The sequence below is a fragment of the Gracilinanus agilis genome, chromosome 4 (assembly GCF_016433145.1).
Source record: "Gracilinanus agilis isolate LMUSP501 chromosome 4, AgileGrace, whole genome shotgun sequence".
Classification (NCBI taxonomy): domain Eukaryota; kingdom Metazoa; phylum Chordata; class Mammalia; order Didelphimorphia; family Didelphidae; genus Gracilinanus; species Gracilinanus agilis.
The window spans coordinates 59,971,229-59,995,060 of record NC_058133.1 but is presented as its reverse complement, the minus strand read 5'-3'; the positions used below and the strand labels follow the sequence as shown (position 1 = coordinate 59,995,060).

At 34.9% G+C, this 23,832-nt stretch overlaps 1 protein-coding gene across 1 annotated transcript; it reads right to left on the bottom strand.

Moving 5' to 3' along the window:
• Positions 1–1,543: 1,543 nt before the first annotated feature.
• Positions 1,544–18,039, bottom strand: LOC123245252 (flavin-containing monooxygenase 5-like). Its single transcript, XM_044674044.1, has 8 exons — positions 17,905–18,039; positions 15,729–15,920; positions 14,817–14,979; positions 12,145–12,287; positions 9,619–9,818; positions 4,733–5,082; positions 3,772–3,844; positions 1,544–1,892 (listed from the first exon to the last, which is right to left on the bottom strand). Exons 1-8 carry the CDS (start codon positions 18,037–18,039, stop codon positions 1,544–1,546), a joined length of 1,605 nt encoding a protein of 534 aa, XP_044529979.1.
• Positions 18,040–23,832: the final 5,793 nt, after the last annotated feature.

The window sequence follows — 23,832 nt, the reverse complement described above, 5'->3', positions numbered from 1 at the left end:
AGATGTCAGAACTAGTTGCAGTAGGTAGAGATTTCAGAAGGATCCATTTAAGATTGAGGTAAGGGAAAACTGCTAACAGTAAGAGATAATAAAAAGGAGAATTGGTTGCATCAGAATGAAGTAGATTTCACAGTCTTCCAGGAAAGACTGGATAGCCTCTTCTGAATGGGTCTCTTTGAACTCTAGGATTCTGTTATGACAGCAGAGTATAGGAGATAGAAGCTAAATTACAGAGTGGAGGAGTGAATGAATGTTAAGGAAATGGAAACAATGAAGTGTTTTTACTGTCAGATTTTTTTGTGGGGAAAGAATATATAAGACCACATTTGGGATTCAAACATTTTAAGCTTTATAGCTTATGTAATAATATTCCCCAGCTATTAATGGAATGTAATACTGCTTTCTACATGACTTTTGTGCAATTAGTTCTATTAGCTTTTCTTAGTTTCTCTGTGACTCAACTGAAAATAAAGAGGTTGCACTAAACAAACTCAATGAGATGTTTCTCCTGGCCCTAGTTCTCTCCATAGCTCAATCTGCGAATGAGCCTATGATTTTAAACAGGAAGCAGTGATCACAGAAAGTCAATATAGCTTGAATAAGAATAGATTATGCCAAATTAACCTCATCATCTCTTTTTTTATAAGATTCTTAGATAGATAGATCTTGGAAATGATGTACTTTGGTTTTATTGATGCCTTTTTCCTGTTTACATCTTACTGATTTTATGACATATCCCTATAGTACCCTCCATTACAAAAACAAAAAAAAATGAGTGAAACCATCCATCACAATGATCATTGTCTATCAGCATATTTGGCATTCTGTGTTACTAATCTTTTTTTTGCCTCTCTTTCATGTATGAGGAAGGAGGTATATTATATCATCCATCCTTGGGAACCAAGTTGATCATCACATCTAATCTGAGTTCATATGAAGAATGGGAAAGTTTTCAACTATATTAATGTAGTCATATGTATTGTTTTACTGCTTTCTTAACTAATCATCTCTTCTTATAATTTCCATTTCTCCATTCCCAATATTTGCCATTTCTTATAGTATAATAGAAAAATGGATACCCTCCAAAAAATTAAATGCTATTTTAGGCTTCATTAAGGAATGGCCAATATCCAGAGCAAGGGGATTTAGAATTTCATCATACTTTGAGTTGGTTAGATTATAATTGAAGTATTACCATAAATTCTTGGTGGCATAATTTAGAAAGAACAGAACCAGATGATGATATGTCTTATGATTAATTTTATGCCACAGGAGAGTTGGCTAAAGGAACTGGGAATGCTTAGCCAGGAAAAGCAAAACATTTATGGAGAGCATTATTGATCTATATCAGGAATTTGTATCCTCAGATCCATAAATTAAAAAAAAATGAAACTAAAATCTCAATATAATCCTTTCCCATTGTAAGCCTATTTATTTTATCTTTTGTATTTAACAATACTAGCCTGAGAAATAGTTCATAGATTGCCAGAGGGAGCAATGACACAAAAATTGTTAAGATTCCCTGGTCTAGGTGATGAAACAATTATACCTTAATTATAAAAGCAAGAAAAAAGAGAATACTAACACAGATTCCTATAAACCAAAAAGATAGATAGAATGAAGGTTTGTTATTGCTGAGCACTCGAGTTCTCAAGGGTTTGATGATGCGTTCTCTTTGAGTCAGGATGGCTTTCCTAGCCCCATTCCATTTCCCTGGTCCCTGTAGTCGGTACTGGTATGGAGTGCAGGGACCAAAGAAAACTTCAAAGGCCAGCTTGGGATCCCAGAGAAAAAGGGAGAGGAGATTGGGTTTCACTTTTATTTCTGAGGCAATTTCATCCATATAATCAACAAAAGGCACTCGCCGTGTATCACGTGGGCTTTTCAGAAATCTAAAGTCAAAAGGGAAAGAAGAGAGAATCTAAGTCAGAATCTGCTTTTTATCTTTACTCCATGGTTCTTTCCAAAGACAATTTCTCAATGCATTGTTAACTTTGCTTATTTGGGAAGGTCTCAAAGAAGAAGTAATATAAACAAGGGTTATCAGAGGATTATCAAGGGTCATCATATCTAAGCTGCATGATGTGAAGATAACTTCCTTAAGTTTAGAATGAATAGTCCTTTGTGTTTGTCACAATGTCCATTTCCTCCCTTGGATCTTTGCTAGAGCTAGGGGAAAGTTACAGCAGGTGTAGGCAGATTATTTTTAACACTTATTTTTTGTATTTTTACTTTTATTCTATAGGAAGTTTCATTGTGTCTTGCATTTGGTGGTCATGACATAAAGTTGCCCTGACATTTATTTAGGTGCTAAGCTTAATGATTGAAATATTACCAACAAAAATTAATTTCATAGATGACATAAACAGATTTCCTTATTGTATTCAGCTCTATATATGCATGTAATTTGTTTGATACTGCATTTGTTCCATGTAATGTCAAAAGATTTAGAGGAAGGCATGTCCCCAGTTCACTGTCCAAATGGGTGCTACCCATACCACCATGGCTACCACATCATGCCACCCATGGTGGATTTACAGGAGGATATTGACAAGTATCATACAGTAGTCACACAGATGACTTGTGATCTCCATTATTGGAGGAGATGATAAGTTTGATGAGATCATGCTTCTGTCAATGCATTGAAATAACAAAGATTGAAGAAGTAAACAATTGGCAGTAAGGTTCAATGGATGGAGTGGAAGTCCTGGTCTAAAACCTGGACTCAGACCAGTTAATAATTATGTGATCTTGGGCAAGTAACTTAACAACTCTCTCATTTTTTCATCTGTAAAATGGGGATAATTAAAGCACTTATCTCTTGGGATTATTGTTAACATTAACATGAGATATTTGAAAAGTGTTTAGTAAACCTTAAAGCTCTAAAAGAGTGCTAGTTTTTATTATTATTATCATCATTAATATCACAATTATTATCTTCATCTTTATTACTTAAATCTCTCCTTTAGGCTAAAGTTCTTGGTTGGCCAACTTCTTTGAGAATAGATAAAAGACTCTAAATATGACCTATCTCATTTAATAGAATTCTGAATCTGTTCCTTATTCTGATGTTTGAGAATTGTTTCTCATTGAGATTGAACCCAAAGTTCTTTTGATCTCTCTCCAAACCTTTTTATAGATCCTAAAATATTTTAAATCAATTCTCTGGTTCTTTTATTCTTCACAGGATGAATGAATGGTATAGACCAGTGATTCCCAAAGTGGGTGCTACTGCCCTCTTGTGGGTGCTATAGCGATCCAGGAGAGTGGTGATGGCCACAGGTGCATTTATCTTTCCTATTAATTGCTATTAAAATTAAAAAAATAATTTCCAGGGGGCTAAGTAATATTTTTTTCTGGAAAGGGGGTGGTAGGCCAAAAAAGTTTGGGAACCACTGGTATAGACCTACCATGTCATTTTATTGCTTCCCTGAAAGACCTTATTTATAAGAAGACAGCCTGCCCAGGGGATGGACAAGTAGTCTTGTCTTTTACAAGGGCAACTAATAACATCCCAAGTTTATGATAGAGTATTCAGAAACCAGAAACCTTCAGTATGTTCAGTAGAAAATGACTGCTGATAATGCTGAAAGTAAGGTCAAAATCAATTCAATTCAATTAGCCAAACATATATTAAAGAGCTCTGAAGAGCAAGGCATTGTTATCTAGACCTAGATTCCATAGTGAGAAAAAATATAAATGATACCTAATGGGCTAATAGTTCACTCTAAACAAGTTAAATTAACCTTCACCAACAGCCACATTTCTTACTGTTTTCCTATTTTGTCTCTCATCTTTTTGATTGTAGCCATCATATCACTCACTGGAGGTAATTTGTTCAGTCCTAGGAAAGATAATCCAGACTTTGAGCAGGACTGTTTGAAGAAGAAAACTGAATGGAAAGAATGATTCTTAGAAAGAGATTATTGGGTCCACGGGAGGTTTCCCTAAAATTCACAGGCAAAATCCGAATATGAGAGATCTTGATGAAGGATAGGCTTGATGTTTCCTAGTTGTCAGGGCAGGAAGAGAAGCTACTCTCTTTATAACATCTGTCAAATCAATGGGATTGTTTCTTGGAACAATGCATCTTTGAACTGGAAGTGACTTTGGAACTACAGAAAATGAAAATGAAGTTTGCCCTGCCAAGAGCTCACATTGGGACAAGAGATTAGCTCTCTGGCTCTTAAAGGTCTTTTCATTATTTTGATAATACATCTGTAGAATGTAAAATACTCACTCTAGTATTTTCTTTTATTTCTGAGAGTCCTTTCCCCTGCTGGAACTTTAAGAGCATTGGTTCACATTATAACATGTAGTCTTCTTTTAAGGGATCCTGTGATATTATCAGTCTTACCATTGGCTTCACTTTGAAAAGAACAGTCTTTTTTCCCCCCAACCTGAACAATTACCTATCAACCTATTTCAAAACCCCAAAACAAACAACTTTTCATTGTCCTTGGGACAATTTGAGGAATATTCCAATGTCCACTTTGTCTCCAAGAGATATGCAGTGCCACTATCGAGTCACCTGATAATGTTATCTTTTCAAGGAATATTCCCTTTTAATTAAGAGATCTTGAAGAATGAAAGTCCTCAGAATAATTTCTCTAATGGTATATTTGAGGCAATTTGATATACTGATATCAAAGACATTTGGGGCATGGTTATCTTCCCCTCATAAGACATCACATATTTGGCTCTACATGTAAAAACTAACCCTTTTACATACCCTTGAATATTCGTGTAGCCCATCTGCTCTGGAGTTCTGATACAGGTATGGTAGCTCCCATTGGTTGGAGGATGCCAATGAAAGCTAGTGTTGGCTTCTCAAGTTGAGGAGGAAATACAAATTTAAACATGGTACACTGGCTATCAAGAACTTCTGAGTTGCCTTCTAAGAAAGGGAAATTGAAAGTGTATCCAGTGGCAAAGATAACAACATCAACCTGCTCTTGAGTACCATCCTCAAAGATGGCAGCAGTTTCAGTGAATTCCTTTACATTTGGTTTTACTCGTAGCCTTCCAGAAATGATGTGGTGGGGAAGATCATCACTTAGGGTAGCCTGGTGACTCAGAAACCTATGGAGGAAAGAAGGAAATCAAATTTCATAGAAAAATATGTAATTTGTTACGTACTATTTAGCAATTTTCATCCTTTACATAGAGAATGGAGACAGATCTGCACTTAGAATAACATACATGTGATACTCTATACTGATTAGTCAATTCATTTCCTCAGCTTATAGCACATATAAAGGATATATTTCTTAGGTTTCAACTATATAGTACAAAGTTATACGTAGTGTCTCATGGCTATTTGCTACCTCTATAAAAATATCTATATATACATGAAAAAAATGATAGTGATAGTATCTAGTGGGAATCAAGAAGAATATATTCTGTGCTCAGCAAGGCAGCTCAGTGGATTGAGAGCCAGACCCAGAGATGGGGAGGTCCTGAGTTCAAATATGACATCAAACATTTCTAAAATATGGAACTCTGGGCAAGTCACTTCACACCCATTGCCTCTTCTTTATCATTCTTCTGCCTTGGAACCAATATGCAGTATTGATTCTAAGAGAGCAGGTAAGTTAAAAAAATAAGAATATGTATTTATTCTTATTATATTTTAACAATTCAGTAAGAATTTTGAAATTGGGCCAAACCTTCAGCTTATCTGACTATTCCTTCTCAGTTTTTGCTGCATCTTCATCCAGGTTATAATCACCTACTGTGGATGTCCTCCAAGACTTTATTTCCTCCCCTCTGTACTTTTTTGCTTGGTGATGTCATCATTGTGTATGTATAATCTACATGCTGATGATTCCCAAATCTGCTTGGTTGGAGGAAGGCAGCAATGGATAGAGAGCTGGATTTGGAGTTCAGAAGAACTGAATTAAAGAAATTTTCTAGCTGTGCTGACTTGGGCACTTACCCTTCCTTATCCTTAATTTGTAAAATGAAGAAAATAAGACCACCTGACATTATTGTGGAGATTAAATGAGATAATATTTGTAAAGTGCTTCGCAGACCTTAAAATACTATATATATTAGTAAGAAAAAAAATCCAAATCCAGCCTTAACCTCTTTCCTGAACTCCAGTATCACATTTCCACTTGCCTTTTGGCTATCTGAAATCAGATGTTTCATAGATACTGTTAAACTTAATAAACTTATATTGCCCTCCTCACCTCAAAAACCGTTCTTTCTTTCTAATTTTCTCAGTATTAAAAAGGAAATAATCATCTCCCCAGTCATCAAGGTTGATAAGCTCAGCATCATAGCCAATATCTCCCTTTCACAACCCTTTTATCTGACCTGTTACAAAGTTCTAGTGATTCTATTCTAATATCTCTCATCTAAACTTCCTCCTTCTTTCTGACACTGCCAACACATCGATTCAGGTCCTCATTAATTAATGTTTGGACTATTTTTAATAGCCTGCTGATTGGTCTTCTAGCCTCAAGTTTTTCCCTTCTCAAGTACACCCTTTCTAAGCTGTCAAACATTTTCTTGAAGTACAAGTCTGATCATGTCACATCCCAGCAATGCCAAGGTCAAATATAAAATCCTTCCACATTTAAAGCCCGTCATCATCTGGGCTCCTCTTGTCTTCCCAGTCTTTTACTTTATTCCCCATCCTTCCCAGGGTACACTTCTATATCCTCTAAGATCCAATAAGAATGACTTCCTTGCTCTTCCTTGAATAAGATACTTTTCCCAGTTCCAGACATTTTCATTCACTGCTTGTCCTTCATGCCTGGAATTCTCTCCCTCCTCATTGCCATCTCTTATTCTCTCTGGTTTCCTTCAAATCGCCTTCAAATACCAGGCAAAATCAGAAACCTTTCCAGATCCAGATATTAGTGCCTTCCCTCTTTTGATTATCTCCAATTTATCCTGTATTTATGCCGTTTGTACATAGTTATTTATAATTTGTTTCCCCCTTTAGACTGTGAAGCCCTTGAGAGCAGGAACTTTTTTTTGCCTTTGTATTATTGAAAAAGGAACTTTTCACATTTTATTTTGCATAGACTCAAGCTCTATCATTAAGTTTTCAATGTGACAGACTGATTATTTCTTGCTACTTTATGGAATGAATGATGGTTTAATAACAATAATAATACTAATGGCTGGCATTTACATAGCATCTGCTTTAACAGATGAAAGTTCTGAAACACAGGGTTCTGGATATGAAAAATCAATTTATTAATTAACCAGCAGGTGATCAATAAATTACTGGCTTAAGGTTTCTCTTAGTTACCAGAGATAGAGAATTCATTCATAGCCTTGAATCATTGAAATATAGTTTTGAAAATTCATTATTCAGCCCTCCCCAAGGTAGTTCAATACATATCTAATTAGTGGATATCTAATGAGGAGGAGGGGCTGATATTTTCCAAACCCTCCCTGATCCCCTAATGGTGATAGAGGTAGTTGCATGCTTGGTCACAAGATTCCAATAATCCTGGTGACCTAAATGGAAAAATAGAGTTAGGTCTGGTTAAGTTTTGACCTCCATAGTTCAGTCTAATAGAAGAGTCCAAGGAAATGCACATGTCACCGCTGGACATATTTGGTTGAAGCCAGTTCTATTTATAGGAAACAGTAGAACTCATATTCTCAATCTTAAAAATCCCAATTTGAGAAGACGCTTTGGGGCAAGAGTGCAAGGACATTCCCAGGACTGTCAGGATGAAGGATGGGGGGAAGGTTTTGACAAAAATTAATGGTAGAAATCAAATTATTTTTTTACAAAAAATTAAAAATAATTTTTCTCACTAATATATGCCAGATGCTGTGCTAAGTACTTGATAGATATTATTTTTTTTCTCCAAACAACCTTAGGAAGTAAGTGCTATTATCATACCATTTTATAGTTAAGGGAACTGAGGCAAATAAAGATTAAATAATTTGTCTAAAGTCACAGAGTTGGCAACAATCCAAGGCCAAATCTGAACTCATATCTTCCTGATGCCACTAGCTCTCGCTTGCTTAGCAAGATGCCTGGCACATTGTTGGCCCTTATTTAATCCTACTGTCCTACTGACTTTATCCTGATCATTATTCTGTGATTATTAGTGACTGGAACACTAAAGTCAGTTTTTTAGAAGCTTATGGTTGTTCATCAAAATGAAAGGCTAAGGTAATACGTAGCCATCATGGTATAGTGGAAAGGGCACTGGTTCTTGAGTCAGAAAGGCAAGATCCATTTCCTGGCTCTGTAATTTACTAGCCATATACTCATGGGTAAGTCCTTTAACCTTAGTGAAACTCAGTTTCCTCACTTGTTAAATTGGGAACCCTAATGCCTTAACTACTGATACCAGAAGGTTGCTATTAGCCAGTTGCTTTGTGGTAATCTAAATGGAAAAATAAGAGTTAGGTCTGGTTAAGTTTTGACCTCCATAGTTGAAGGTCAAAAATATTTTATTAAATGTTTCCTGTTATTTTATAGCTAGGTCTCAATTAGTGCCAATATTGCCCCCTGACCTCGCAAATGATCACATGTATTCAAATTCATACTATTTGCTATTATAATTATTTAAAATATGGTCATTGGTTCCAGGCCAATAGAAATATGTAGTGGGAATTCAAATAATGTGACCACTTCAGGGGAATTCTTCATTTGTACTAATCAGGACCTAACTGAATTATAGTTTCCATTATGAATATAGCATTTATGGATTTAACAAGTCTTTCATTTTTTAAAATTAGAAAAGCCAAAAATTCAGCCCCAAAGAGAAAAAATGGAACCAATGGTTGGAAGTTATAGTGACAGATTTAGGTTAGGTAAAAAAGGAAAACTTCTTAATAATTATGGCAATACAAAATGGAATGCTTTAATTTGGGAATTACTGGTTTCTCCCTCACTAGTGTTCTTTAGAAACTATTTACCTGGTTGTGTTTTTGAGGACATTCTGGTTCAAGTAAAAGTCACTAGATACTTGTGTATTTATTTTATCTATCAATAGATTTCAGTCTCACTTGATAACAGATATATCTTCCTTCTAATTTTGAGGTTGGGTGTTTCTTTAATTAATTAACTATTTTTAGCCTATCATTTTTTTTCCCTGAGAAGCAACTTTCCTAAATGTAAAGTAATAGTTTTTTATTTCTCCTAAACAGACTTCTAAGTTATTTAATAGCATGGAGAGAACACATGTGACATAACTATAGGAGCCATATATTTTTTTGTCTTAGTATCAGTTAAACTAAAGAGTGGTAAGAGATAGGCAATTGAAGTTAAGTAACTTATCCCGGGCCACATAGCCAGGAATGTCTGAGGCCAGATTTGAACCCAGGTCCTCTCAACTCTAGGTCTGGCACTCTATCCACTAGCTGCCCCTAGGAGTCATCATCTAAGAAATTGATTTCTTTTTCATTGGTAGCAATGGAGTATGATGGCCTGGGGATACATGAGGGAAGACCGTATAGTGTGTACCCCCACACTATAATTAATTAAAACCTGTTTGTAAAATTAGTAAAATGTCCTTATTCCTTGAAGTTGGTAGATTATTTAGCTTTAGTCCACTTCTCAGTATGTTAATGGACTTGCTGACTCTAGAAACCCAAAGGAAACTTTAACAAAACAAAAGAACTTTTCAACCCCACCTGTGCTCAGGCTGTAGACCATAAACTTCATGGTTAAACCTTGAGTTCAATTTATTCTCTGCCCACTTGTTGATCATGGAAGTTGTTAGTATTCGATTCATGACACTATTAAAACGAGTGAAGAGTACAGTGTCCATGGGATTTCCATTATCCCAAACACGGTTCCATACCCAGGCACCTCTCCTTGTACTAAGGAAAACCTAGAAGAGAGAGATTTTGGTATATGTTGGTGATGAAATATTATTGTGTTGAAAGGGATAAAGAATTGGAAGAATTCCATGTGAACTGGAACAATCTCCAGGAATTGATGCAGAGTGAAAGGAGCAGAACCAAGAGAAGCTTATACACAGAGATGGATACTGTGGCACAATCCAATGGACTTTCTACTAGGAACAATGCAATGATCCAGGACAATTCTGAGGGACTTATGAGAAAGAACACTATCCACATCCAGAGAAAGAACTGTGGAAATGGAAATGCATCAGAAAAAATATATGATCAATCATGTAATGTGATAGGGATATGACTGGGGTTTTGATGTTAAAAGATGGCTCTACTGCAGATATGAATAAACAAGGAAATAGATTTTGAACAATGATACATATATAACCCAATAGAACTGCTTTTCAGATTTGAGAGGGGGTGTGAAAGAGCAGGGAAGGGGGGATCATGGATCATATAACCATGGAAAAATATTCTAAATTAAAAAAGGTAAAAAATAAATAATGTTGATAATTTGATTAGAAGTTAATTAGAACAGTACAAACTGTTCTTATATCTATCAAGGAATCATATAAATTTACATTTTTTGGGGAGATCTTGTTGAAAGAAATATTTTAAAGTTATTTTGTCTTTTTACTGAGTTTAATGATTTTTTAATAATCAACAGAAATAACAAGTTCCTACATTTGTGAGCTTGAGGAGATATCGTCTACAATAGAAAATGGGAAAGCCTCTCTGAATCCAAATGTGCTAGTTCTGCTCTTACATAATGAGGATCAGGGTAGATGGTTATAGAAATATTGTCTAAGTGGTTCAATTTCACTCTATTTGTTTTTCTCTTCCTAGTTTCTCTACACATTTTCTTGAGATGACTTGGCTTAATTGTATGCCATGCCTAGCTTTCTTCAAACTCCGTTTGTTCTATCCCATTTTAAAAATGTTTTGTAATTCAATGTAGCTTGTTATCGTCTATAATACTCCTCCCCAACATTTTGTAAATAAATTCATTTTAGGCTATTGATGCCCTTGCCATTCCCCAACTGAGAGATCTTCAATTTCACTCTAGTATTTTTTTTCTACCACAAGTGTGGCCATGAATGTGTGTATGCTTCTCTGTCTGGCAAGGATATCATGTTTATTGACTGAGATAGTCTGAATTCTTTTGTCTTACTCATTGTGGCTATTGCATTATGCTGTTGAATTTCCATGGGAACTGTTGACAATCTGAATCAATGTCTTTTCCTTTGTGTGTTTTTAAGTTTTTTTTCAACATTAATAATATTGAGACTATGAAACAAACTGTTTAGTATATAGTAGGTACTTAATAAATGCTTATTCTTTAATGACTGGTTCAAATAGGTCATGTTAGAGCTGTTATAATTACAAACAATGCCTTCTCATCTTTTATGCTTCTAATTTAGTGTTTTTAAAACATTTTCCTCCCTCTAGTTAGTCAGTAGGGAGACTGTACATATTTGGTAACCAGTTGTTTCCTGACTGTCAAGATATAGTTAGCTGTTACACAAAAAGTCAGGAAGGAAGGCAAAAGTGATCATAATAAAAATGGTATATTCTCAGTTCTTTTAGTTAGTCAATAAATATAGTAGGTTATGGAAATTGTCATATTATATCTGTAACTTTAGGAGAAGGATTATTTCTAAGAACTGTGTAGTTGGATTTGAGTGATAGGGATGAACACGAGGCACTTTGCTCTTCCCTTTCCCAACCTCCTTTCATCTCCTCCTTCATCTGCCCTCCAGCGTTCCTGGGACTGAATTTAGGGGTGAACAGTGGGATCTGAGGGGAAGAGGAGTGGAGAGGCAGATTCAAATCTTTCATCTATCTCAGGATTACAGTACATTATTTAAATTTTTATTCTTTCTTTCTATTTTTTCTTTCTATTTTTTCTTCCTCTCTATTTTTTTCTCCCTGTCTTCTTGTATATGTCTATACATGTTTGTCTCTGGCTCTCCTTCTCTTCCTCCAACTACATAAAGTTGAATTCACATAGGTTAAATCTAAAAAAAACCTTACTCATCATATCACTGTTATTGTATTTCTCTTCTCCAAATAAAATAGGGAAGAAAAATTCTAGAAATGGTTAATATTCTTTGGGCTTTTGGGAATCTTGTTGAACAAATCTTACCTGAGGAAACAGGTGAAATAGTTGAGAATGTTTATTTATCAGCCCAAAGTTAGGTAACATTCATTACTTAGTAATGGATAGAAATTTACTATTTTGCATATCAGGGATGGTGATGAATGAGTTGTTCTGAAACCTAAAATAATTTTATAAAGACAAACCTGTTTAGCCACATGACTGAGCTCACTTGCCACATCTGCTCCAGAATTTCCAATGCCAACCACAAGGATTTTCTTTCCTAAAAATTTCTCTGGACTTCTATATTCCCAACTATGAAAGTAAAGGCCTTTGAACCTTGTGATACCTGTGAGGAAAGAGCACAAAGTTGCTTAGCACTTTGCCTCAACAGTGGAATTGGAAGGGTTTTTATCGTTGGTAATTCCTTAGTGTGTTTTCTCTTCTTTTCTCTTAATAACTAGAATTTAGATAGTGGTGTTAAGGCTTGCAAATTGTTTTATCAATGATATTTCATTTTCTCTTCACACAACCCTGGAAATGTATGATCATGGCATCATTTTACAGATGAAGAAATGGATTCACAAAGAAATTAAGTTACTAGCCCAGGATCAGCACTCCCTGACTCCAAGTACAACATTATTTTGCTGGGTCACCTAGTTGTTTCTATGTGTTTTCCAGAATGTATTTCTAAAGTAAAAGTTAAAAAAGGATTTCTTTGTTAGTCTTCAATTATCCATGCAATTTTATGTCCACGGAGCTTATATTCTAAACAGATGTTCATTCAAGCCTGTCTGGTAGTTATTGTCTCACTTGGAGCAGTAACTATCTTTGGGTCAGATTTCCAGAAACCAGGTTGATCCCTTTGACTTTGGGAGTCCTGCCCTGGGACTGAACTGTCTTGATTGATGACAAAGTACAAATTTACCAACTATGGCATTTCTAGCTGGCTTGAGGCTAGACCCTACTTTATATTCCATCTAGCTACCCACCCAGGCCACTTTGATATCTGAACTAAGACTGCAACAGTGGCCCCCTCCACAACTCCCAATATACATATATCTAGCTTTACTCTTACTCTGGGCTCGATAATCAAATCAATAATGTCATTGCTCCCAGAAAGGATGGGCCAGTTCTCACTCCATAGAAAACTGACTGTTCTGTGGATTAACTCACCATCTCAGTAACTTCCAGACTCAGTAACTTCCCCAAATCCTTCTCCTACTTAGTACTGTCCTATATGTCCTATCTCTCCCTATTAGGATGTAATTTCTTTTAGGGCAAAGGATAGCTCACTATTTTTTGCTTATGTCTTCCCAGTGCTTATCATAGTACATTATATATTGAAGAAATAGCTTATCACAGTTAGAGCTCAATGTTAAATAAATAAATAAATATACATAAATGTATATAAAATTATAAAAATAAATATAAAAATAAAAAATGATAAAACTAAATGATAAAGACAAAATCCAACCAAAAGAAATATGAATATTCCTTTTAAAAATCTTTTAAAACTTTCCTCTTCTTTTCAACCCATATATTATTTAACACAAAAAATCTCAACATGAAGTTTTTAGTATCAGTGATTGCCATTAGAATGCCAAAGAAGACATTTGATGAATGGATTGCTGTGCTGTGCTTCAGTTGCCTTTGGAGTTCATTTTCTTAGTATAAAGTGATGTTGGAGGGAGGAAGACCATTCTAATGTACTAATGAACTTGATAATGACTTTTCCTGGAACTCTGGATAACGATGAACCACAGGAGAATACTAGAGGATGAAACATCAACTTGATGGCAAAAGTAGTGATAATTCAACAATACATAGAAAATCCAATTCTGATCTTTTTAAACAATAAAGAGATGAGAATTGCATCTCTAGGTATGGCATTTCTAAGTAATAATATCGTAGAGGAAGATTGACTCCCAGAATCCTATGGAGGAGGTTTAGAAGTATTGTTCCTCCAAAGGTAGTAAGTCTAGTAGGCATATTGGGAGCTTATTCACATTTTCCTTTTCAATTATCTCTCTCCTTAAAAACCAAGAGTGGGGTGAGAGAGAAGCTGGGGATCTATGCTCTTCAGAAACTTATTTAAATGGATCTATAATCTCATCAGTGTGACTATTCTCTTTTATGATCACAACTCATCCAATTCTGCCCATCCAGACCTTCTTTTGCCATGTCTTTCCACAAGATCACCACAGAGGACCCACTCAATATGCAATTAGGTGGCATAGTTGACAGAATGCAGGTTTTGGAATCAGTTATTGGTTCTAAAAACCAGTGTTTTTTTAAAATAATCTCTAGCTTCAGAGATAAGCAAGGAGGCCTCAAATACTTGTCAATCACTTCTGGATCATATGATGACTTTAGAGTGGTTGAGGAATAATGTTTTCATGAACAATAACACTACAAGAGAGTATGAGATATAAGGTAACAGCATTATAAGAAAATATTTACATGATCATAAATCAATATACAACTCTAGATTATTTTAACTAGAGAAAATTCTTAAAACAAATATTTTTATAAGGCAATTTATTTTATTTCATTATTTTAAATCAGTGATGTGCAAACTATGGCCCATGGGCCAGATGCAGCCCCCTGAAATGTTCTATCCTGCCTCGAGACATCATTCCTAATCTGACAAATACAATGAGTAGGATACAATACAATGAAACTTCGAAAGAGTTGCCTTAGAAACAGACTGAAGATGAACATTTCCTTTCCTTTGTCTCCCTCTTTAAAAAGTTTGCCCATCACTGTAAAATAATTAACAAGAAAAACTCCTCTAATTTTATGGTTATTCTTTTGATAACATAATAGACTTCTCTTGAAATATGACAACTCTTCCTAGTCTTTCCATGTTTCTTACCTGGAAAGTTCTCTAATGGAAAACAGGGATCAGTATAATAGCCACTGCAAACCATGACTGCATCAAAGACATAGAATTCCTGCTTTCCATCAGCCTCTACCACAACATCCCACTGTCCAGTGGAAGAGAAATCCGAGGACTTCTTCACACTACACACCTTTGACTGGGAACAAATGGACAAACAAAGGTCACTTTACCCATCTCTTTCAGTTTCCATATTTTTGCAGAATTTTGTCTCAATTTAGTAGATCACAGTTCTTGTATCTAAAAAAAGCTTCATTGCCCACAAGAGATTCCTATTGTAGATTTAAAAATTTATATTCCACATCTCCAAAGTATAATATTTATAGAGACTTATTAATATTTAACTAGAGAGCTAGAGAACACAGAGAATGTTGCCCACTCAATTCATGTGGAAGAGAGAGCTTGAGGGGCATTACCCAAAATTTATATACAATCACACAAAAGATGAACATAAACAGAAAGGAAAAGGAATTGTGGGTAATACAGAAAGGAAGTTTGGTTATGTAGTTTTAGGGATTCAAGATTTTCCAACTATACATCACAATCGTACTCTCTACTGGAAACAAGTTTCCCTGAGCAAAAAAAAAGTTTGGTTTAATGTTAACCCATGATTTCAATGATCCCACATTAAAAGAACAATTAGTTTGAACTCAAAGTCTTTCCATCTAAAATTCTAGCTATATGACTTTATTTTTTCCCCAAAGAAAGGTAGACAAAAACTACTTGCAGGCTTTATGCAATGCTAATGAGAGTGTCAGGTATAACCCTTTGTAGAAACTCATTTGCTTTTCAAGGATGAACTGTGTCAGGGTAGCTCTTTTCTCTCAATTGCATGGTCTTTCTCCATAAACAATCTGCATAAAATAGTCTTATTCTTTCCTTACTTACCAAGAAGTGGATATACTTCAGAAGATCAAAGTGTTTGACATACATCCGGAGATACTTCATAAGTTTAGAATTATGCAAGTAATTGGGGTAATAATCAGGAAAAGGATAATCACTAAAAGCTGTCATCTCCTTAGAAGTGTTGCAGGTTGCTGACTTGTAGACACTGTAGGCCTTTCCAGGTTCACAGTTTTCCTACAGATAATGAAGGATTTCATAGTATGATTCAAGAAAATGTGAAATATGCCTAATGAAGAATGTTACAGATTTGACAAAATGTAAGACTTACAGATTTATTACTAGAAGAGTAGAAGCCTTAGGAAAAACAATTGAATAATATGTTATTAATCCACTTAACTTATTTGAGGTTTTGGCTCATTTTTCCATAATTAGAAATGTGTCCTAGGGATTAATGCCATTGAGGAAAATCTGGGTGGACCTAGTGGATAGAAACCTAGCATTGGAATCAGTAAAACCATTGGCTGTATGATTCTCATTATTCATACCATTTAACTTCACAATAGTCTGAACATCTCTCTAAGACCATAAATTGAAGTTGTAGATTGGTATTGGTAGAATGAACTTCCTCATCATGAGCTCCTAATTCTGACAAAATCATAATAGCTATGAATCTGCTAGAGTATGACTGTTAAATGCAAAGAGGTTGTTTTAACGAGCATCTTTGATTTCCCTGGCACAGTTCCATATTGAATCTTTCTTTCTAGAAGAAAGATGGGGGATTCCACTTTTCTTTTGGGTCAGGGTTATGAATCTGTTTCACATGGTAGGGATGCAATAGTTAATGAATTCAAGGATTGCTTTAGTAAATTTTTTGCAAAGGTACTCTATAGTCCTAGAGAAAGGGCGCAGTAAATATTCTTTAAAAATTTATTGATGACTGTCATTCTAACCTACTCCTATTTTACTCTCCAACAAGGACTCTGTAATCTAGAACAGATGGGGTAAAAATAATTCATATAATTTGAACTATTCAAAAATAAAATAGGGTCCATCAAGATACAGTAGATTCTCTTTACTAGATGTTCTCAAAACAGGCTGGAAGATCACTTTTAAACAAATGTCAAAGAGACTCTCCGACAAGGTGTGTTTTGGACAAGAGAGCTTCAGAGGTCCCTTTCAACTCTGAACTTCTCTGATGTAGATCAGTTCATTGTTTTTGCCACATAGCACCCACATAGGATTTCTGAATCTGAATCTTTGTTCTTACTTGTCCCATCTGGAGTGGCTCCCTAACCATTTCTATTTCATCCACCCCTATTCTTCTAGTCTCAACCCAAATCTTTATCTTCAATGAAGTCTTTCTTTGCTGCCATAGCCTGTGGTGAGTTGAACACTTCCCACTTCCAAATTATCTTAGCACACATTGTGTATACTATTCATTATGACTTATAAGCATATTTTTTCTTTTTCATCTAGACTTATGATTTTATTAGTGTTTAGAAATATTGATATGGAAACTCCTTTAGCCAATGGAGATCAGCAACTTATCTGTTATTATTAATTTTTAATAAGTTGCCTGGAGGCACTGAGAGATTGTCACTTGCTCTTGGTCATACATCTAGAACATCAGTGGAAGAACTTGAATCTACATCTTCTGATTCCAAGACTCTCCTTTTTTCCACTGTCACACTGACTTCATGATGTATTTACATTTATATTGCATATGTGTATGAATTGCTTCATTAGCTAGATTATAATTCCTTCAAATGGATGTTTGCATTCTCAAGACTTACTAGAATATAGACAGGGAGAAGTTTAGTGTTAGAAGAATTTTTAAAATAGAAAAAATGCATAAAGAATTCCTTTCTTTAATTTTATAATCTAGAAATAAAGGTTTAGTAGCATCCCAGAAAGGATGCTAGATTTAGCACCATTAGATCTGGGCTCAATTCCCAATTCTGCCACTTTAGTAATCAAGTCTTAAATTCCTCATCTGTAAAATGATGGGTACTAGATAATGTCCAAGTTCCCTTTTAACTGTCTAGGGTCCTAGAATTGTTTGGCTGCTGTGTTCTAGTTGATGAAGAATTTGGGCTAACTTTATCAATCATTTAAATACCATTGAGAATTCTCGATGTATTTGCTGTGGATATTTTCTGCTCTGATTCACATTATAACTCCCACTAGACATCAAGATTGGCAGAAAATTCAGACTTACTTCATATCTCCAGAGTCCTCCAATATCATGACTTCCTTCAAAGCAAGTGGGTTCCAGGCCTTCCTCCAGACAGATCTTAATGGCAGCTATTCCACTGACTCCAGCTCCAATCACTGCAATTCTTTTTGCCGGCATGTTTTCTTGGTGCAGGAAGACTATCAAAGAGATCTTTTACCTATGTCTTTAAGGATAAAAATAGGATTTTATTCATGTGCACTTCATTTTTTCTTTTAGAATCAATTGCCTTTAGAAATGACTTTGCTGACCATAAGTTCCTTAATTCCATTGTCACCTTTTCCAATGCTTTCTTTCTTAGGCTCTCTTGAATCTGTCATCAAGTTGTAAGAACTTTGAGAATTCTACTTTTGAGTCTTTTAACTTCTACCTCAATGATCTAAAAGCAGAAAAGAAAATCTTCAAGAGGAGTTTCAGGCCCCAAATACTCAAGATTAATAGAATTTCTGAATAATCCTCAAACAAATGGTGAGCGAGTTTCTCAGTAATAATTGTACTCACAGACTTAATCTGATGGGTTTATAATTATTGATAGTACTAAAATGGTTGATTTGATTGATACAGATATATTTTATGTTTTGGTCAAAAATGGTCTAACTAAAATGACCACTATTTTTCCCCTTTGATTTTTCTTTTTTATTCTGATTCACCAAAAAGGATCAATTTAATTTGAATCCTTATTTTCTAAAGCAATCTACATTATAATCTATCAAATCTGCTATATCTTATTTGAATGACAACAGTTTTACACTTTGTTCATTTTTTGGTCTTATTTGTGGGTTTGACATTAATCTACACTTCTCCCTTAATCTTAGTGCCTTTCTTCTAAAGTTATGTCCAATCTAACACACACACACACACACACACACACACACACACACACACCTTATTTGTACAATTATTTCCATGTTTTCTCTTCAATTAGATTGTGAGCAACTTGAGAGAAGAAATTGTCATTTATTCATTTGTTTCACAAATATTATGTCATTTGAAATGCTCACAACCACCCTGTGAAGTGAATATTATTATCCTCATTTTATAGTTTGAAGAAACTGAAACAGAGATTAAGTGACTTGTCCAAAGTCAGAGCTAGTAAGTATGAAGTTGTTTTTGAACTCAAGTCTTCATGACTTCAGGTGCGCTAAACCATCTACTATGCCACCTAGATGCCCCTTTGTCAGGGGCCATTCAATACATGTGTGATGCTTAACTCATATTCCTTAGGAAGGGGATACATGCATACCTGATAAGCATGATTACAAAAGTGTATGGTTTTCAAGAAGTTTATTCAGAGTTTTAGATGTTAAGGAATTGGATAAGGAAAAGGAAAAGTACGAAGGAATCCTTGCTATTGGATAATGACTGCATCATTCAGTTACCAGTAGACAAAGACTTCCTTATAGCTCCAAACATTTACATACTAGAAACAGTTCTTTAGTTCTTCCAAGTTCAGAGAGATTTTTATTAAGAAAGAAGCAAATTCTGTTAAACATCTTTGTTATTTTCCAAAAATTTAATACCACATTTTGATTAAGCATTCCTTGATTTCTACCTAATGCTTTTCTCTTTGCTGTCTCAAACCTTAAAAAGCAAACCTGCTATCAATTCCTTACAATGGTCTTTTCAATATTTGAGGATAACTATGTGTCTTCCCTTGGTCTTTTCCTGTCCAGACTCATTATTTCTTGCTTTACCCCCTCAACATTTCTTCAGCTGTTATGGTTCCTAGGTTTCTATTATATGTCCTCTAGACACATGCCATTTTTTCATTTTCCTTCTAAAAGTGGCATTGATAATTAACACAGCAGTACAAGACAGAGCTCTACTAATAAAAACTAAAGATATCCCTTACACATCTTGACTTTCCTCATTGTAGTTTTGTTATATCATGAGTTGGTATAAGAAATTAAATGGGAATAATTGGGGAGTTTTGCAGAAGTTGTAGATGGCATGTGAAGGCCAGCAGATGACATAGAAAAAGTTAAGAAACTCAATTCAGAGTTTTTCTATGGTATGAAGAGAGGGCCAAAACATTTTATGTGGATTTTCTAGATCATGGGGTGTTATACCCCAAATCCATGCAATGTGGAAGGGATGCTTGTACAGTGAGATTACCTATCTGGCTCAGTTTCTGCATCTATGAAATGGAAATGACAATTTATCATAAGGCTTTGTCAGAATAAGGTATACCAATTCATGTGAAAGCTCTTGGAAAAGTTTAAAGGGCAACATAAACTTAATCTTCAGGGAATGAACACTGGCAATACCGAAGAGAAATCCAATACCCAGGTGATTGGTGTCCAGAACTTGAAGGTATTTCTGTCTTTATGAATGGAAATTTATTCTAAGTAGCTGGATGTTTTGATCTTTGCGTTCAAAGTTTGGATTATTCCAAATTATTCAAGTCCATAAAGGGGATTCCTAAATATTCAGCATGTCTGACAAAAGAACTTCTAAGTTTTTAATTGAGATGAAGTGTGGAAAAAAAAACCCAACTTATTCAAACCAAAAAGAAAATTTCTGTTGACAAATAATGAGTGAGAGATTTTATTTTTTCCTGCAAGGTTTAGCCCTACTTTTCTTAGTTGCAATAAAGTAAACAAACTAAAAATAATTCCTTGAGCTCCAGTACTCATTTTAAGGCTTAATAGAGTTTCCTCCCATGATTTACTTGCATCAGAAAGTTCAGAACATATTTACTGTTTTTTCTCATCTATTCATTTTCTCTATTTCATTTATTGTATTCATATATTAATTTTCCCCTTACCATCTCATCTGTATTAGTGGGATAAGATAAAGACATTCTGTACTGAATTTTAGATTTTAGGAAGTTATTAGCCTAGTACTTTTTGTCAGGTGTTGTAGCATGAGACCTCATCCAGCATCTTTTAAATGGCAAAAAAGACAATATGTTATTATTTTTCTTTTGACAAAAATCAGAATAAAAGAATTGGGAAAATTACTTATGGAATACAGAAAGAGGAGGTGCTGTGTGTGTGTGTGTGTGTGTGTGTGTGTGTGTGTGTGTGTGAAAGAGAGAGAGAGAGACAGACAGAGACAGAGAGACAGTGACAGAGATACAGAATCAGAGAAAGAGAGAAGACAATATATGTACAATAATATGATACAATTATAAAAGAATATCTAATAGGAAGATAATATAATAAAGGCACATATGTTAAACTGACTTAGACCTGGTTCTTCCACTAACTAGTGGTGTGAGCATAAGCAAGTCGGGTGAAATTTTTCAACTTACTCTTCTATAAGATGAAAAGATCTGATAAATAATAGCCTATCCCTGCAAAAGAAAAAATCCATCCTATCAAACCATTTCTTGGTTTTAAAAAGCTAAGGATGAAGCACTGACTACTAGGACTACATTATCAATTGTACATTGATTTTTGTGGTTCATAAATATATCCTGTTGCTAATAAGTCATTGGTACTAAAAGTGATAAGAGCAAGTACTGAATAATCTTCCCTCCCTCCATAATTACCATTTAATTCACAGGTTCTTGATATGTAGCAATGGGAAGATATGTAGCAATGCAAGACATGTAGCAATGGGAAACATTCTTGAGATGCAACCATACCTGCTACCAACCACCAGCAAAATGAAATTATCATCATGGGAAAAAACATAGCCTTATATTGTAGATAATAGAAATACAGAGTTAAGGCTGACTTTTAGAGATAGGAAACATATTCTCCTTTTGTTTAACAAATAAGGAAACTAAGTTTAAGCAAGTTGCTGAAGGTCACATGGCTGAGTCAAATAATTATAACTATTCAATATAAATAGAAGCAAACAAATGTAGAGTCTGATGAACAAAAAAATTGTCTTTGAGTTTTACAAAATAATTTAAAAATCAGCATACTAAAGGGGGTATGTCTATTTTATTGCTAGTCTTCAGTGTATGCAATACTCTTTGAGTTTCTAATGTGAATATCCTAAATTCAATATGTTGCTCCTTACCATAGCGATCTGCTGTTTTCCGATCTGTTGTTTCTATAAAACTCCTTATGTTTTCTGATCTGTACTGTTTTTATTCTACTTAAAAAAAAGACAAAATCCCATCCCATCCCCTGTGGCTATCAATGGCACATTTCTCAGGTTGTTATTCAACCGAGCTGAATATGAAATAGGATTAGAAATATTGTGAATTCCTGCCCTTTGAGGTATTAAATTCTTTCATTTTGAATTTTCATACCATATGGATAAACCACTTCTTTTCTGATTTTTATGAAGTTAAAGACAAGAAAAGTATGTGTTTTTTCCTTAATTTTCAATTACATAAATATAAAATGCTCCCTTTATATATACACAACTATATCTATCTATCTATCTATCTATCTATCTATCTATCTATCTATCTATCTATCTATCTATCTATCTATCTATCTATCTTCAGTGTTTTAACCCTTATGTCACAGACGTTTTTGGAAATGAAAGCTCATAAAACTGACCTGTGACAAAAAGAAAATTCAGATTCACCTGTGTTGTATGCAGAAGATGAAGCAAAGATATGGATTTCTGAGTTCCTGCTGTGAGAACTGGATGTGTTGTCGCCTTCTCTCCTTTTTCTGTTCTGACTCAGCTGGCCAAGTTTACCTTTATGTGATAGCTAGTATGCAAAAACTCCTCCCTGTGCCTCATTCATCTTCCCTTTGCCCCAATAAATGGGGTACAGGTGGGTAGATATTGGCATGTCAGCTTTTTTACTAAACAGGATCAAGCAGAATTTAATTGGAGGGTATGCTGACATTAGGGAAATGAAGGTGGTTTTCAAGTATTATCTCATTTAGTCTTCCTCATAACCCTTTGAAGTAGTTAGTGATATGATGAATAACATTTTAGAAATGAGGAAATAGGTTCAGAGGTGTAAATTCTCCTGGTTCCGATATCAATCCAAATAAATAATACAACCAAGAAAGACTATAAGAATCTAAATAAGTAATGACTGCTAAAAGAAAGTAAAGGGAAAAAAAACCCATGGGTAAACATGAGAAGCTGAGTTATAATTTTAGCCTTTACACAAAATGATGAGCTCTCTTCAGAGGTGTGAATACAAAACAACAAAACTGGTTTACTACATAACAATTAATGTGAAATTTCACAGTTGTAGCTGAACAATAAGCTTCTTTATAATATTTTCTGACAAGTGGTCACTCAGTCTTCATTTATAGAATCCTAGGGAAGGAGAATCTACTCTCTCCCAAGATGACCTATTATACTTTAGGACCACTCTAATTTTTAAGAAACTTTTCCTGAAATCAAGCCTAAATCTGTCTCTTGGCAACTCCTACTTATTTTTCCAAATACTGCGTTTTGGGGCCATGCTAAACAGGTATAATCCCTCTTCCAAAGGATAACCCTTCAAATACTGTAAGGTAGCCCCCACTCCCTCATTCTCCACAAAGCATTCTTTTCTCCAGGCTAAACATTCTCAGTTCTTGTACAGTTTATTCTGAAAGCTCTTCATCTTTCTGGTTATTGACTGCTGGATAGTCACATGCTGAACATTCACAGCTGACTGTTAGGACACAGTGTCTTAAGTCAATCAACAACTATTTACAAAGTATTTATTATGTTCTAGGAATTGTTCTAAGTTCTGGAGATACAAAGTAAGGTTAAAAAAAAGCCCCTTGCCCTCAGGGAGCTCATGTACTAATAGGGGAAATAAGATGTAAATAGGCACAAACGAGATCTTACTTTCTATCTATCTATCCATCTATCTATCACTTTGTATGATCTATGAGGGAGGGAAAAGGAGGGGAGAGTAGACAGAGAAGGAAAGAGAAAAATGTAAAAGAGAAGGGGGAGGAGGAGGGGAAAGAGAGAGAGAGACAGAAAGACACACACACACAGAGAAAGAGAGAGAGAGAGAGAGAGAGAGAGAGAGAGAGAGAGAGA

What these genes read in the sequence shown, in the direction of transcription:
- LOC123245252 (XM_044674044.1), bottom strand. Translation starts at nt 18,039, where the DNA reads ATGCCGGCAAAAAGAATTGCAGTGATTGGAGCTGGAGTCAGTGGAATA. An exon ending in TCAGTCATGTGGCTAAACAG is followed by an intron (nt 9,819 to 12,144) that starts GTTTGTCTTTAT and finishes TCTCTCTTCTAG; the next exon opens with GTTTTCCTTAGTACAAGGAG. An exon ending in GGCTACACGAATATTCAAGG is followed by an intron (nt 3,845 to 4,732) that starts GTATGTAAAAGG and finishes TATCTTTCCTAG; the next exon opens with GACTGAACAAATTACCTCCA.